General features: G+C 38.7%; 1 protein-coding gene across 3 annotated transcripts in view; it reads left to right on the top strand.

Annotated features, from left to right (window-relative positions):
• Positions 1-18,398, top strand: part of pkn2a (protein kinase N2a) — a 131,847-nt gene that overhangs the window by 34,629 nt on the left and 78,820 nt on the right. The window contains exon 1 of one of the 3 annotated variants that reach the window (XM_061919874.1): positions 1,932-2,189. The exons of the other annotated variants lie outside the window; for them this stretch is intronic. Within the exon in view, the coding sequence (XP_061775858.1) occupies positions 2,073-2,189 (117 nt within the window). The 5' untranslated portion in view covers positions 1,932-2,072. Of the gene's footprint in view, positions 1-1,931; positions 2,190-18,398 lie in introns of those variants that run through there. 3 annotated transcript variants of the gene reach the window in all.

Below are 18,398 nucleotides of genomic sequence, written 5' to 3'. Positions count from 1 at the left end.
GGAACAGGTGGGTGCCATGATTGAGTATAAAAACAGCTTCCCAAAAAATGCTAATTCTTTCACAAGAAAGGATGGCGTGAGGTACACCCCTTTGTTCACAACTGCGTGAGGAAATAGTCAAAAAGTTTAAGAACAATGTTTTTCAAAGTGCAATTGCAAGAAATTTTGGGATTTCAACAACTATGGTCCATTATATCATCAAAAGGTTCCGAGAATCTGGAGAAATCACTCCACGTAAGCGCCATGGCCGGAAACCAACATTGAATGACTGTGACCTTCGATCCCTCGGATGGCACTGTATCAAAAACCGACATCAATCTCTAAAGGATATCACCACAAGGGCTAAGGAACACTTCAGAAAACCACTGTCACTAAATACAGTTTGTTGCTACATCTGTAAGTGCAAGTTAAAGTTCTACTATGCAAAGCGAAAGCCATTTATCAACAACATCCAGAAATGCCGCCGGCTTCTCTGGGCCCGAGATCATCTAAGATGGACTGATGTAAAGTGAAAAAGTGTTCTGTGGTCTGACGAGTCCACATTTCAAATTGTTTTTGGAAATATTCATTATTGTGTCATCCGGACCAAAGGGGAAGTGAACCATCCAGACTGTTATCGACGCAAAGTTCAAAAGCCAGCATCTGTGATGGTATGGGGGTGCATGGGTAATTTACACATCTGTGAAGGCCCCATTAATGCTGAAAGGTACATACAGGTTTTGGAACAACATATGTTGCCATCTAAGCGCCACCTTTTTCATGGACGCCCCTGCTTATTTTAGCAAGACAATGCCAAGCCACGTTCAGCACGTGTTACAACAGCGTGGCTTCGTAAAAAAAGAGTGCGGGTACATTCCTGGCCCGCCTGCAGTCCAGACCTGTCTCCCATCGAAAATGTGTGGCGCATTGTGAAGCGTAAAATACGACAGCGGAGACCCCGGACTGTTGAACGACTGAAGCTCTACATAAAGCAAGAATGTGAAAGAATTCCACTTTCAAAGTTTCAACAATTAGTTTCCTCAGTTCCCAAACGTTAATTGAGTGTTGTTAAAAGAAAAGGTGATGTAACACAGTGGTGAACATGCCCTTTCCCAACTACTTTGACACGTGTCGCAGCCATGAAATTCTAAGTTAATTGTTATTTGCAAAAAAATAAATAGTTTATGAGTTTGAACATTAAATATTTTGTCTTTGTAGTGCATTCAATTGAATATGGGTTGAAAAGGATTTGCAAATCATTGTATTCCGTTTGTATTTACATCTAACACAATTTCCCAACTCATATGGAAACAGGGTTTGTAATTATTCCTTCATTCGCACTTTCTTTCTCTTGTATACTCGCACGGCTCTGCTAGCATCACAGCTAACGTTGCCCATGCTGCTACCTCTCTGCTCCGCGAGGGCGTATACGTATGACGTGACAGTATGTGACGTGTGTTGTCTGTGAGAAGGAGAGACAACAAAGAGCGAGGAGAGCCTGTAATGTAATGCCAGCACTGCGTGAGAACCTATACTCGAATATCACGATATAGTTATTTTTTTAAATAAACCCGCGATATATCGTGTATATTGATACATCGTCCAACCCTAATTGAGATCCTCATTCTTTTCAAATTAATTATTCCCCATAGTCAAACGTTTCCACAAATCATCTTCGTATTAAGCACCTTCACCTGCACTGAGATTTAAGTAGGACTCTTTTCCGCAGGGTGGAGCGTTATCGTCTGGCTGAAATAGTTGTTTGTTCTTCTCTCATTCCATGCTAGTGCAGGGGGTCATGATAGAGGGTTATGTTTTTAACTTGGGTTAATTTTAGCTGCCGAAGCGAGATTAGGTCCCATTCTAGGCTCCTCTGACCTCACAAAGCGGGAAGCTAATAGGGATTTGGCCGGAGCGTCTCAGACGGTTTATCTTCTTCAGTTGATGTCAGTGGCGCGTGTGTGAGGGAGACGGAGCAAAAGGAGACGGCAGGAGAAAGTCTGTTGGAGTGAATGAGTGAGCGTGGCTTTGAATGGAGCCTCTGCTAGCAGTGTCGTAGTCTAACTTTACAGAAGACATATTTGCTCTTTCGAATGGCAGAACTTCAATGGGGTTCTTGTGAAGACCATTTAGCGTGTCGGCACAACATGCATGGGCCCGTTTGGTCATCGGATCTCGAAATGGACTTAGCTGAGAATGAAGATGCTATGGTAAGATTAAGGACATGTTATTTTTTATCAAATCTCATTGCGCCTCACTGGAAATAACTTCGGTGTCTGTGTTGGGTTGAACGTGAAGCCGCAAAGTACCGTATTTTCTTGAATTGCCGCCGGGGCGCTAATGAATTTAAAACCTCTTCGCACTCCTGCGCTTACCAAAGGCATGCGGTAAAAGTAAGCATGCGCTAATTATTTTAAAACCTCTTCTCACCCTGGCACTTACCAAAGGTATGCAGTAAAAATTTGAGTGTGATGCAAGCTTGGATCTTAAATCCTACTGAAAAGCTCTTAATCTTCTTCCCTTTATGCAATTTCAAATTACCGGTATTGAAATCAGCCTCCTCCATTTTGAAAATGATGACAGGGGAAGTGTCACTCGTGACGTCACGAGTTTGACCAGGCGGTAATACTAAGCATGCGCCAATTATTTTGGGAAGCGAGTTTGACCCGGCAGTAATTGAAGGCAGGCGCATACTATATGCCCTGCGGCAATTCAAGGAAATACGGTATTCCTGATAATTAAGACGTCGTGGCAGTCATTGTGATATGATGTTTTGTTATTATATTATTCCTATCATGGTTAAAATAAAATAAACTGTGAAAAGAGTTGACAGAGAGAGAAAAAACTTAATCACCTCGTATGGTTGAATGTTGATATATTGTCACGCTTCTATTATAAACCTTTGAATATCAATCAATGCATCAATCAATCAATGTTTATTTATATAGCCCTAAATCACAAATGTCTCAAAGGACTGTACAAACCATTACGACTACGACATCCTCGGAAGAACTCACAATAACCTTAAGGCTGTTAATTGGCAATAGGGAGGGCGTACCATTCATATTCGAACCAATATGATACCATTTCCAAGTACCTGAGAATCAATACCAATACTCAACATTCCCAATTTTTAGTGTGTGTGTTAATAGATATTGTTTTTGATAGTACAAATTCTTACGGCGAGGTTGCAGCTTACTGCGAGATTCGTTCCCCAGGGATGCAAACGGACGACTCCGGACAGGACCTGCACGTAGGAACATGATTTAATCTTCGTCAATCAAACATGATGTACCAAAAAACAGTAAAACAAGCAAAAGATGCCGATCGCACGGAAAGCTAAGATAACCACTTAGCGCAGAAATAATAAACTCTGAGTCGAGAAATACCAACGTAACCTGTTGCGTACAGCAAACATGGAAGCCAGACTGAGCGTGGCGAGCAAGGTGAATAAAAAGCTCTCTGATTAGTGTTGGACTGCAGGTGAGCGTGCCGAACACTTACCAGGGGCAGGTGAACCCAATTAATCGCAATAGAAAACCAAAACAAACCTATAAGTGCACAAAACAGGAACTAAGGGAGTTCAAAAATAACAGAAAATGACAAAACATGATCCGGACTATGGATCATGACAACAATCTCATGTTTTATTGCAACATTAAAATCTGAACTGATTATAGTAACTGTTGTCCAGTTGTTATATGTTGTTTGATTATCACATTTGCAAGTATCACGATAAGTTGCAAGTCCGAGACGTTAAATGGAAGTTGTGTCTGGTTTATGGTGTGTTGGCTTGTCAGTTCAGCCCTTGCTGAATCCAGTCTTTGGTTGCCCCCTAAAAGAGTTAGTAATGTAAGTTTTGTACTTTTTACGCACCAGCTGTTCAACTGTAACATGGATCTTAGTTGTAATTTCCATTAAAAAACTTGAAAGTATTGAAATTGGCATGTAAAATCGCTAAAGCTAATCAGAAAAATGTCAGTAGCAAAGGCAATGTGCAAGAGAAACTCAAATAATTAGAATGCTGTGAAAGGGTTTGTTTATTTTAGCAATTACTGTATATTTACAGGGTGGAAGTAATGTTTGACACAGGCTCATAACAAGCAACTCAATATATTTTAAGCCTTATTTTGATATAATTTTGATGATTATGGGTTATAGCTTATGAAAACCTCAAATTGAAAATCTAAAATGTTGGCTTTTTAAAAACTGTAAGGCGTGATCATCAAAATTATAACAAATAAAGGCTTAAAATATCACACGTAATGAGTTTATTTCACATATTACTTTCACATTTGAATTTGAATTTCTGACGTGAATGAAATTTTGCATGATATTGAAAACGTTTGAGTTACACCTGTATATTAGCATTAAAGTTGCGCATTTTTGCAAATATGAAGCCCTACTTAACGTACGTTGGCGCATTTGAGTCAATTTTTTTCTGGGCATTAAAAATTGCAACTTTACCTACAGCAAGGGTCTCAAATTCAATTTACCCGGGGGCCACCGGATGCAGAGTCTGAGTGAGGCTGGGCCGCAAGAACAGATTTCTTAAAAAATATATTTTTAAATGTCTTTATTTTTATTTTTACCCCAAAATAAAATCATAATATAAATGAAACAACATGAGAATTAAGTAATGTGAGGCAGTGCAAATTAAACAATTAAAAAAAACAAGTAACTGTCTGAATTTGTCCAGGTTATTGGGGACTGTTATTACTGACGGACAGGTGACTGCAGCCAGGCACGTAAGAAAACCCTCGTCTCCATGGCAACATTTCTGTCACTTTCACTCATTTGCCGCTTTTCCACTAATGCAGGGGTAGGCAACCCAGAACGTTGAAATACCTATTTTGGACCCAAATAACAAAAATCGTCTCGGCCTGGAGCCAACGGGAGAGGGGTGGGGGGGCTCGCTGTGGAGTTTACAGTCACGGTAGCACAATTAGCCCCAAACGGGCTAACATCACGCCTAATTTGTTACACGTCTGATTCGCCCGGCGACTCTCTGTCGGAGTATCAGCGCTGGTGTCCAGTACACCACAGTTTTGTATTATCACTCCGTCCTTCGGCGGAGTGCTTCGGAAGCTAACGGACCGCTCATCTCTACGGCGCCGGGGAAAGGAGCGAGAGGGAGACACACACAAAGTGACAGAGACAACACGAGAGAGAGAGAGCAGGCGAGCGAGCCAGGAAGGGACGGAGGGAGGAAGAGCGTGTGCGGCTCTAGTGGAAAAGCGGAAAAACGTTTCTCTGCTTGTATCACGCAAGTGACGTCAATGTTCGGCCATCGAGAGCCACATACCACACCGTGATTGGTAGATTCCTTCATCTCCGCACACAACGCTGTCAAGCGCCATTCATTTAAAACTTGCGGGCTGCACTAACATTAAAGTTTCATATTAAAGTGGAGGTCGCAAAATAACGTCTCGTGGGCTGCGTGTCCGAGACTCCTGACCTAGAGGTAGTTTGGCTGAGTCCGCTCTCAGTGCCGCTGGAGTGATTGCCAAGTGCTGAAGTCAGCAACCGGGCCTACACTCATACACAACTTAAGTGCCGTAACAAAACCGTCAGATTTTACGCGAATCGATGCCTAAAAGGACCGCCAGGATTCAATTCAATCAATCAATCAATCAATGTTTATTTATATAGCCCCAAATCACAAATGTCTCAAAGGACTGCACAAATCATTACGACTACAACATCCTCGGAAGAACCCACAAAAGGGCAAGGAAAACTCACACCCAGTGGGCAGGGAGAATTCACATCCAGTGGGACGCCAGTGACAATGCTGACTATGAGAAACCTTGGAGAGGACCTTAGATGTGGGCAACCCCCCCCCTCTAGGGGACCGAAAGCAATGGATGTCGAGCGGGTCTAACATGACACTGTGAAAGTTCAATCCATAGTGGCTCCAACACAGCCGCGAGAGTTCAGTTCAAGCGGATCCAAGACCGCAGCGAGAGTCCCGTCCACAAGAAACCATCTCAAGCGGAGGCGGATCAGCAGCGTAGAGATGTCCCCAACCGATACACTGGCGAGCGGTCCATCCTGGGTCCCGACGAGCGGTCCATCCTGGGTCTCGACTCTGGACAGCCAGTACTTCATCCATGGTCATCGGACCGGACCCCCTCCACAAGGGAGGGGGGGACATAGGAGAAAAAAGAAAAGAAGCGGCAGATCAACAGGTCTAAAAAGGAGGTCTATTTAAAGGCTAGAGTATACAGATGAGTTTTAAGGTGAGACTTAAATGCTTCTGCTGCTGAAACAATACCACTCTCTAATTGGCAAAGAATATTTTTGATCTAATGCATGTTGGGTAATGTGTGCTGTTCATAATTAGTTTATATTTACTGTACATGTTGATTTTATGGTAGCACATGTTATTTGTGAGTAAGTGTGCGTCTTAGACACACTACATTGATTAGCCACAGGGAACGTAATCATGAGATTAATTAACATTTAAAAATAACCCTTATTTGCAGCCTTGGTATAATGGGATCTACTAACACGTCAACATGTTATCACAATGACTTTTCAAGATGAAGCCAGTCAGGAAGTGACTCCTAATCCCTGCCTGGTTACGGTAAAGGTTTTAAGCAGGCAGCTCAATCGTGATATGATGGCCACTAGCCACTGATGAATCTGACCCTCAAGTTTGATGTTTGATGTCGCACGAGACAGCCACAACTCTCTTCCGTATTGTAATGGTTTCTCTTTAGAATAAAAATAGAAAGTGTGGTTTTGAAGCAAACAATCGCATGGTATAACGTATAAACTACAAAGCTGGAGTAGTTTAGTGTGTACTCTCCATGTGGAACTGTTTGGCTATAATGTCACAGCTAGCATACACCAACACTGATTGTGTATTTGTATACCCACAAGCAGAGTAATATTGCAATGCAGGGTAGCAAGATATTGCGATTTTTTTTTTTTTATCCTGCGATATATATTGTGATAAGAAAAAAAATGTCAGTGGGTCTTTTTTTGGATATATTTAATTATGTCCATTTCCACTCTAGAAAAGGGCGTGCTTCCTGATTAAAAGACAGATCTAAAACTGGACAAGAATGAAACTATAATTACATTGGGAAAGGTGGCAATAAATAATAGGCGATATACAGAGGTGGGTAGTAACGCGCTACATTTACTCCGTTACATCTACTTGAGTAACTTTTGGGATAAATTGTACTTCTAAGAGTAGTTTTTATGCAACATACTTTTACTTTTACTTGAGTATATTTATAGAGAAGAAACGCTACTTTTACTCTGTTCCATTTATCTGCAATCAGGTCGCTACTCGCTACTTTTTTTTTAATCGATCTGTTAATGCACGCTTTGTTTGTTTTGTTTTTGTCAGACACACATTCAAAGTAGGATCTACGCATGCTTGCGTTTCACCAATCACATACAGTCACTGGTGACGTTGGACCAATCAAACAGAGCCAGGTGGTCACGTGACCGTCACACGTAGACCCGACATGTTGAAAAACTTATTGGGGTGTTACCATTTAGTGTTGGGGTGTTACCATTTAGTGGTCAACTGTACGGCATATGTACTGTACTGTGCAATCTAATAATACAAGTTTCAATCAATCAACCAATCAGTCAAAAGTTTAAAGGAAAAAAGACACTTTTTATTTCAAAAGCCTAAAGATTGATCGCACAGTTCCTGTCTTCACAATAAAAGTGCAGCTCCATCGCGCCTGCGCTATCAAAATAAGAGTCTCCGAAAGCCAGCGCAAACAAACTAGCAAGTTACGGAGTTTGCCGCCAATGTATTTCTTGTAAAGTGTATAAAAACGAATATGGAAGCTGGACAAATAAGATGCCAAAAACCAACGACTTTCATGATGTATTAGACAGGAAGGAGGAGCTTTTTTTCTCCTCCATTTGAAAACCGGGACGTTATCAGCACTATACTGTCTGATTCCAATCAATGCAAGTCATCAGAATCAGGAAATACACCAACTTATATTCTGGTCTTCATTAAAGATAGGAATCTATATGTTAAACACGCATGTATATTCATTAAAACACCTTTAACATGTGAACAAAAACGGCAAAATAAATAAATATAAATGATATACTGTATATATAATGGTATGTATATATATATATATCATATATATATATATATATATATATATATATATATATATGATGTGTGTATGTATGTATATATATATATATATATATATGTATGTATATGTATATATATATATATATATATATATATATATATATATATATATATATATATATATGTGTATATGTGTGTGTGTGTGTGTATATATGAGGTAGATCACCTCAACTTGGTCATTTATTAAGTAATTGATTAACGTCGAAAAACTTATTGGGGTGTTACTATTTAGTGGTCAATTGTACGGAATATGTACTGTACTGTGCAATCTACTAATACAAGTTTCAATCAATAAATAAATGCCTACTGAGCCTATGGTGCTGTTAAGTTATTGTGGCTCAATTTGCCTTAATTTTTATTTTATTTTAATGTATTATTATTTAATATATAATACTGTTTTAGTTGCTTAAGAGATATTCCTGGCTCTGAATTTGCTCATTGCTATTTTTATGTTTTTGTGTATTATTTGTTGCCGTAATCATTAAACGAACAGGTTACTCATCAGTTACTCAGTACTTGAGTAGTTTTTTCACAACATAGTTTTTACTTTTACTCAAGTAAATATTTGGGTGACTACTCCTTACTTTTACTTGAGTAATAAATCTCTAAAGTAACAGTACTCTTACTTGAGTACAATTTCTGGCTACTCTACCCACCTCTGGCGATATATCGATGTACCGCATTTTTCGGACTATAAGTCGCAGTTTTTTTCATATTCGGGAGTGACTTATGTGTGAAATTATTAACACATTACCGTAAAATATCAAATAATATTATTTAGCTCATTCACGTAAGAAACTAGACGTATAAGATTTCATGGGATTTAGCGATTAGGAGTGACAGATTGTTTGGTAAACGTATAGCATGTTCTATATGTTATAGTTATTTGAATGACTCTTACCATAATATGTTACGTCAAAATACCAGGTACTTTCTCAGTTGGTTATTTATGCGTCATATAACACACTTATTCAGCCTGTTTCTTCACTATTCTTTATTTATTTTAAATTGCCTTTCAAATGTCTGTTCTTGGTGTTGCGTTTTATCAAATACATTTCCCCAAAAGATGCGACTTATACTCCAGTGCGACTTATGTATGTTTTTTTTCCCCTTCTTTATTATGCATTTTCGGCAGGTTTGACTTATACTCTGGAGCGACTTATACTCGGTAGTGTTGTGTCGTTTGCAAACGATTCGTTCGAACGAATGAAACTTTTGAGTGAACGTACTGAACCAAATCACATCATGAACTGATTCGTTCCTTTCTCAGTTCAGTTGAGCTCCGCCGCGATCATGCCGGTATGAGTGGAACTGGCGCAATTCACGTGAATCACGTTCGCGAACGTGCTGACGCAGAGAACTGACTGTGTCGCGACGTGAATCCCGTGAATCACGTTCGCGAACGTACTGACACAGGGAACTGACTGTGTCGCGACGTGAATCACGTTCGCGAACATACTGAAAGAGAAGTGACTGTGTCGCGGAGGATGACGTCACATTGAGGATCTCGTTCAGTCACTGTGTGCGTCGTTCATTGGGTGCTGAGGGCTTGTGTCGTTCGCGAACTGACACACAGCGAGATCTGCCGCTGGGGAAGCTGTTACTGACTGACTCATGATTCGCCGACCTGCACACATTTTTTATTTTATTTTTCATATTGTGTTTATTATATACCGCTTTTAGAGTGATCATAATTGTTTAAAAAAAAAAAAAAACACATTGGATGTGATATAAAAGGAAGAGTGATTTTTATTACATTTTTAATACATGTATGTTTTGTTAGAAACATTACATGTTAAAATAATAAAATGTAATGCGAAAAAAGAAAACGTCTAACACATTTTAGAATCATTTATTCTATCTTGTCAAGTCCACTATGAATTGTTAAAATAAATATAATATAATAATGTAGAAAATAATTGCATTTCAAACACATTTAAGAATATATTTCAATTTTGTTGTCGAGTCAAATGTTAAAATGTAAAAATAATAATACCATTTGTAAATGTGTATGTAATTTTTACGATTTAAAAAACTTTTTTATTTATTTTGTTTTCAGATCCATTTTAAAATGTCATGGACACCTCATGGAGAGGTCACACAAAAAAGAAGAAGAAAAAAAAAGAAAATAATATTTGTAGCAAATTTTAAAATAAATTATTATCTTGTCAGATTCACACACACACCGAGATCTGCCGCTGGGGAAGCTGTTACTGACTGACTGATGATTCGCCGACCTGCACACAGAACTGCTGCTGCAGAAGTGATTCGGTGAACGAATCTTTTGAAGGAATCAATTTAAGGAACTGATTCTAGTGATTCAGTACAGTCAAAAGAACTGCAGGTCCCATCACTAATATTCGTAAAAATATGGTACTCAATATATTGTGGGTTTGTCTCTGCAATATAGAAAATGACTAAATCGTGATATTCACGTATACGTTCTCACGCAGTTGCTTTTAGCTGTGGGCATTACACTACAGCAGGGGTCTCAGACACACGGCCCAATTGCGGCCCACGAGACGTCATTTCGCGGCCCCCACCTAAATATGAAAGTTTAATGTTAGTGCGGCCCCCGAGTTTTATAAGAATGGCGCTTGACAGCGTTGTGTTATTTGGGTCCAAAATGGCTCTTTCAACGTTCTGGGTTGCCTACCCCTGCATTAGTGGAAAAGTGGCAAATGAGTGAAAGTGACGGATACTTTGCCATGGAGATGAGAGTTTTCTTACTTGCCTGGCTGCAGTCACACCGCAACACCTGTCCGTCAGTATTAACAGTCCCCGATAACCTGGACCAATTCAAACAGTTATTATTATTATTTTTTTTAATTGTTTAATTTGCTTTGCCTCAGACGATGAACACTACATATATGTGACGCCGGATCGGGAGCCGTCACTTTTTTGCAGTCGCTATCCCCGTACTTTCCAGGCTATTATACGCCAACCGCCGTGTTGCTGTAAGGAGGAAAAGCAGAACCACACACATTGCGGAAACAACAAATATATTCCACAACCCCAAACATGTCATTTTTAAAGACTGCAGTGAAGAGAAAGGTTTGTGATGAGCAAAGACAATTCCAGGAAAAGTGGGAGATGCAATATTCCTTTGTAAGAAGTATTTTCTTGCTGCCCAGCCTCACCCAGACTCTGCATCCAGTGGCCCCCAGGGAAAGTGAGTTTTGTTTGAGATCCCTGTACTACAGGCTTTTTTAACTCGTTTCTTGTCTCTCCTTCTCACAGAGACTTAAAACAAGCGCACCTTCTACATACGTCACATATTGTCGCCTCATAAGCCCTCGCTGAGCAGAGATGTAGCAACATGGGTAACATTAGGTGTGATGCTAGCGGCGTGGTGCGAGTGATAATACGAGAGAAACAAGGTGAGAATCTGGTAACAAATAAAGGAAGAATTAATTCCTAAGAAAAACCGCGCGGGGTCCATCGTCTGGCGGTGGTTTGGCTTCAAGCAGGAAGATGTCGAACAAGTATGTGGCAAAAGCGTTGCTACAAAAAGTAGCACCCAGAATGAAGAGTGCTTGAAACTCCGCATGTCAACATCTCCATTCGATGCCATACCAACAAAATGCCGAAGCAACCATTTCCAGATCAACGCCATATGAAAAAATTAGTCAACAACAGGAAGAGATAATGTCCTCAGTAACCTACCACATAGCCAAGAACATAAACATTTTGATTTCTTATTATGCAGCTCATTTTTATTTGACAGTTATTGAAATATCTTGTGTGACATCATGCACAAAAGTGCACTTTATTTGTTTTAAACTATTGTAGTTGCGTTCTGTACAAAAAGTGCACTTTAATTCAGTGTTGTTTCGATATGTCATCGTGGTGACATCATGCACAAAAGTGCACTCATAGCTTGTTTTAAAATGTCACTGACAATCTTGCACTTTCTGTTTTGAAATGACATAAATGTTTGTGCCACTGCTTAATAACTGTTTAATAAATACACTTTTGGTAAATTGACTTGTGTATTCCCTCTCTACTTGAAAGTTTAAATTGAGCATATATTAATGCAGTATGAAGAAGAATGTTTTAATGTAGACACAGAATCATCATAATGGTGTGATTATATGCATTAGGTGTTAATTAAAGGCTAAGGCAAAATATCGAGATATATATTGTGTATCACGACATGACTTCAAAATATGGAGATATTAATAAAAGGCCATATCGCACAGCCCTAATTGGACGTTACCCTTCTGTTCACCTGTATTCCAACCAAGGATGCAGAAGAGACAGTCAGGCAACGTTTACTAGGTGATCGCACCTTACAAGATAGATCCACACTAAAAAACCCAGACCAGATTTGCATTTTGCTGGAACTTTGCCTTAACACTACATACTTTCAAATCATGGCAACCTTTTACCCACAAAAACGTGGTATTGCCAAGGGATCACCTATATCTCCATTAGTAGCAAACTTTTACATAGCGGACATGGAAAAGAGAGCTCTGAGCTCTTTTAAAGGCCTACTGAAATGAGATTTTCTTATTTAAACAGGGATAGCAGGTCCATTCTATGTGTCATACATGATCTTTTCGCGATATTGCCATATTTTGCTGAAAGGATTTAGTAGAGAACATCGACGATAAAGTTCGCAACTTTTAGTCGCTAATAAAAAAGCGTTGCCTGTACCGGAAGTAGCAGACGATGTGTGCGTGACGTCACCGGTGTGAAGGCTCTTCACATCCTCACATTGTTTATAATGTGAGCTACCAGCAGTAAGAGCAATTCGGACCAAGAAAGCGACGATTTCCCCATTAATTTGAGCGAGGATGAAAGATTTGTGGATAAGGAAAGTTAGAGTGAAGCACAAAAAAAAAAAAAAAAGAAAAGGCGACGGCTCCAGGCGGCGGCAGTGGGACCGTTTTAGATGTAATTAGACACATTTACTAGGATAATTCTGGAAAATCCCTTATCTGCTTATTGTGTTAATAGTATTTTAGTGAGATTATGAAGTCATACCTGAAAGTCGGATGGCTGCGGTGAACGCCAGTGTCTCTGAGAGAAGTCGTGGAGCTAAGATCACAGCTGCCTTTTTGAGCTGCAGAATGACGTCGCGTAATCCACTCAAGTCTCCGGTAAGAGCCGACTTAATATCACAATTTCCCCATCCAAAAACTTGCTGGTTGACGTAGAGAAACATGTGCGCTTGACCGCTCTGTGTTAAAGCTTCACAACAAACAAAGAAACACCGACTGTGTTTCGGTGCTAAAGGCAGCTGCAATCCACCGCTTTCCACCAATAGCATTCTTCTTTATAGTCTCCATTATTAATTGAACAAATAGCAAAAGATTGAGCAACACAGATGTCCAAAATACTGTGTAATTGCGCGATGAAAAGAGATTAATTTTAGCCTGAGCTAATATGTCCCCTCCAACCAATAACGTCACAAACACGCGTCATCATTTTGCGACGTTTTCAACAGGAAACTCCGCGGGAAATTTTAAATTGTAATTTAGTAAACTAAACCGGCCGTATTGGCATGTGTTGCAATGATAATATTTCATCATTGATGTATAAACTATCAGACTGCGTGGTCGGTAGTAGTGGGTTTCAGTAGGCCTTTAAGAGAACAGCTCCAAGTCCTTGGTACAGATATATGGATGACATGTGGATGAAAATCAGAGACCAAGTTTAATTTTATGTGATCGAATCAATACTACAGAGGTTAAATTGATATTTTTTATTGTCCCCCAAAAATATTTTTGTTATTGTTCACAAACTTTGCAAATAAGTCCATGGAGACAGGAGGACTTTAATTTCCTACTACTACAGTCAAGTAGTAGTAGGAAATCATTTAAAAAGAAAAATGTATATTGTTACAACGCCCTTCTGTGTTTCTGTCTGATTATAATTGTGATCAAAAATGTAATTATTATTATTATTTTTTATTTATTTATTTATTTTTGTCCTGTCCAGTTTCTCAGGCAAATCATATAGTTGATGCCCATATCGGCTGTTCAGATTACTTTACAAAAGAGAAGTGTAGGATACTTCTCTTATTGCCTTATTTGAATTCGACTTTATTAAATGTATTTATATTATCATTTGGTGCAGCCGGGCCGGAGCAGGAGGGGATAGAATGAGAAAAAAAAGGATGACAGAGGGGGAAATTGTGGGGATAAGAGGGGGATTAAACAGAGAGACAAAAACAACAACAGCAAATATAACAACAACAACAACAACACCAGCACATACATAATATGTACAAATATGATCGTAAAAGTGATAGCAAATAAGCAGTTAGTGAAATAAATAATATAGTAATGACAATGAGCATTTTTACACTAAAACTGGAGCAATACTAATACCAGTAGAAAAAGCGCTATTGATCATGAACAAAACCAATAGTTTACCTCTATTATCAACAATAAAGTTGTTAAAATGCAACAATACGTATACATAATGATAGCTAGAAAGATAATTAAAAAAAATAATTATAAATGGGGAAAAAAAAGAAAAGAAAAAATGTAATTATTTAACGAATTTGAACATTTTAAATATCAGTTTTTACATTGCTATGGCCAATACTGCCCATTAAACGACTTGGTATTGAATCGATTAGACAAATTTGCAGTATTGTATTGCCCCAAATAATGTAATGTATCCAAACAAGTGCTTGTTACATCATAACAGAAGTGTAGACAGAAATATGTGATGACAGAAAGTATCCGCTATTAACACTAAATAGGGAAGTGAAATAATAATAGTTTGGATAAGATGATACAACAGGAAGTGACGCAGTATGTAGCAGCAGCCAAATTAGGAGCCTTTGTAGCCCCTTTTGAAATGGTCACAGTGTTTCCCTCAGAAAATTTGTTAGTTGTTAGTTAAAGTGGTGTCTCTATAGGGGAAAGGGGGTGTCGGCCAGCACAGACTGATACGATATATAGATATATAGCTCGATATTTTTTCCGTACACTAAAAACAAAACCGTCCTACTTACCTGAGATACTAAGTATGTCATGGTTTTCACTTAGTAAATATTGACTTACTAAGACAAAATAATGACTAAGTTAAATGAATGACTTACTGTAAATTAGCGTTTGCAATAAGCCTTTGAAATGTGTTCATATGTTCAACTCATCATGATTAATTCATTACAGGATTTGGGAAGCCTGTAGTTGATTTTTATTATGTAAATGTTATATTTTTTTTATCAACATGTGATAGCAAGTACCCTGCTATTCAAAACTTGGCTGCTAAATTACTAATGGTTAATGTAACTATAGCTGAAAAAATAGTACAATAACAAAAGGAGAGAGTATTCATCCCTGAACACCATGGAGTTCATGTAGGCTCTATGATACACTTACATTATTACATCAACATCATTATTATATCAATGTCCTTTATTGCTGCTTCAACACAGCTCAATCAACACAGAAAAAGGTAAAGTGAAATAATTTTGTTATTGTAGGTCAATAATGCTTGTCTGTCTCTCAGACAGACAGGACTTTGCTGTCCGTAACATACGCAGGCACGCACAACACGCCGAAAAATGAGCTAACGTTAAGCTAAAAGCTAATTAGCCTTCACCTCAAGGACTGCGAGCGAGCTGAGCTGCTGCTTATGTTTCGGGAACGTCAACGGGCTCATAGTAATGTTACTAGTAGTTGACCGGGAGGTGTTTATTATAATTTGGGGAGAGTCCGCTGCATTCTGCTCACCTGTTAAACACCTTTCTGCTCACTCCACTGTCTGTTCTTTCTGCCTGTGCCGTGAGCATTGACTCCATGTGCTCTGAATACGCACGGCTGATTAGCTGTTACCGCTTTGCGTGTAACCAATCAGATGGTTCTGTGGGTGGGACAATGCTGGGGGCTGCATAGATTTACTGACAGAGGCAGAACTAAGCGGAGCAGCTTGTTAAGACTTTAGGTTATGCGGTGGCTCTTTGTTGTTAAGGCGGATGTCTTAACAACAAACTCCGCGGGAAACCCTGGGTTTTATTATCAATTTTATACAAAATAATATATTGTGATGTATATTTTTATCGCAGGGGGCTGCAATATATATTGCGATATAGATTTAAGGCCACATCGCCCATCCTGAGGGCAAACAAAACTTAGTCTACAGGCCATAACTGGCCCCCTGGCCAGACTTTGGATGCCCCTGATATACAGTATACCACTGTCCCTTATCTAGCTTACTTTCCCTACTTGGCTTGTCAGTGTTTGCTATTGATGCTTTCTCATTGAAAACTCTATGTACTATTCAGTACTACTGTTTTTTTTGTACTTCCTCAGCTAGTGTCCCAGACATGCTCAACTGTTGCCATCGAGTGAAGTAAACCATTGTGGACACTCATTGGTGGAGCACATTCGTCATTATCCTTAACACTTGAAGACATTCTGCTGGAGATGACCAAAATCAGAGCACATATACTATCATTAGTCTACACCAGACCTGGACAAATTAAGGCTCGTTAAGCTTTTTAATCTGGCCCGCCGGACATTCCCAAATAATTTTTTTAGATCTTTAAGATGGAAACTGTAGCTGGCATTATGATGTGCAGTGATGTTTCCCAAATAATTTTTTTAGATCTTTAAGATGGAAACTGTAGCTGGCATTATGATGTGCAGTGATGTTTTCAAATTACCGTAAGTCTTGAACTATACAAAGTAGGGCTGCGAATCTTTGGGTGTCCCATGATTCGATTCAATATCGATTCCTAGGGTCGCGATTCGATTATATATCGATTTTTTTTCGATTCAACGCGATTCTCGATTGAAAAACGATATTTTTACAATTCAAAACGATTCTTTATTCATTCAATACATAGGATTTCTGCAGGATCTACCCCGGTCTGCTGACATGCTAGCAGAGTAGTAGATTTTTTTTAAAAAGCTTTTATAATTGTAAAGGACAATGTTTTATCAACTGAGTGCAATAATGTAAATTTGTTTGAACTATTAAACGAACCAAAAATACGACTTATTTTATCCTTGAGAAAACATTGGACACAGTGTGTTGTCAAGCTTATGAGATGCGATGCAAGTGTAAACCACTGTGACACTATTGTTCTTTTTTTTTAATTTTTATAAATGTCTGATAATGTCAGTGAGGGATTTTTAATCTCTGCTATGCTGAAATTATAACTAATATTGATACTGTTGTTGATAATATTCATTTTTGTTTCACTACTTTTGGTTTGTTCTGTGTCATGTTTGTGTCTCCTTTCAATTGCTCTGTTTATTGTAGTTCTGAGTGTTGCTGGGTCAGGTTTGGTTTTGGAATTGGATTGCATTGTTATGGTATTGCTGTATATTGTTTTGTTGGATTGATTAAAAAAAAAAAAATCAATTTTTTTAAAAATGAGAATCTATTCTGAATCGCACAACGTGAGAATCGCATTTTGTATTCAAATCGATTTTTTTCCCTACACCCCTAATACAAAGTATTTCAGTGGTTGGAATCTGCGCTTATGGATGATATACCAGTTACTATGGTAATCTAATTAGTTACTATGGTAATCTACATCACAACAGCTCAGACGAGGCACCAAGCAGTGTGGTCGGTAAGCGTTTCCACAGACGCAGAAGGAGCTTTTCACAACAAAGTTCTAAAGCTTAGTGATATATCAAGATTGTAGGTGGTTTTATTTTTGTACCCTTTGCGTTCATATTTCACTGTTTGTTGCATTTTTGTTGCGTTTCACTTAATTGTAAAATATGTCGATCGATTGGGGGTGTGACATTCTATTTTGTCGATATTCAGTGTTTTATCGTTCGTAGAAAAATTAAAAATTCCATTACGTTTTTTTAAGGCGGTCTGTCATAAAGTTTATAGCATTCAATCTGACATTATTGTGAAGTTTTGTATTAGTGTCCCTAAAAATAGATATACCTGCCCCCCAGACACATTTTTTTTCTCTAAATGTGGCCCCCGAGTCAAAATAATTGCCCAGGCCTGGCCTACACAGTTCTCCCATCCAAAGGCAAAACCCAGTAACTAAATTTTGGTCAAAACTGAGCTGATAATAATTTTGGAGTTACTAGGTGATATGCTTTACATTAGTGTATGCGATATTGTAATTTGTTCCGTAAGTAAGCTGTTACGCACATGGCAGGACCTAGCAACTACCACATAACCGTGTAGATACAACAGAAAAACCTAGTATCTCAAGGTTTGAAGTGAGTTACTAGGTTCTGCTTTTGGACGGGAAAGTTGTGGATGCTGTGTTATAGTCTGTTCACTGAACTGGAGTGATTCATTTTCTCCTCAACATCAATCTTCTTTGTTGTTT

The sequence above is a fragment of the Nerophis ophidion genome, linkage group LG14, assembly GCF_033978795.1.
Source record: "Nerophis ophidion isolate RoL-2023_Sa linkage group LG14, RoL_Noph_v1.0, whole genome shotgun sequence".
Lineage (NCBI taxonomy): Eukaryota > Metazoa > Chordata > Actinopteri > Syngnathiformes > Syngnathidae > Nerophis > Nerophis ophidion.
The sequence above is the reverse complement of the archived record's forward strand: the minus strand, read 5'-3'. Positions and strand labels throughout refer to the sequence as shown.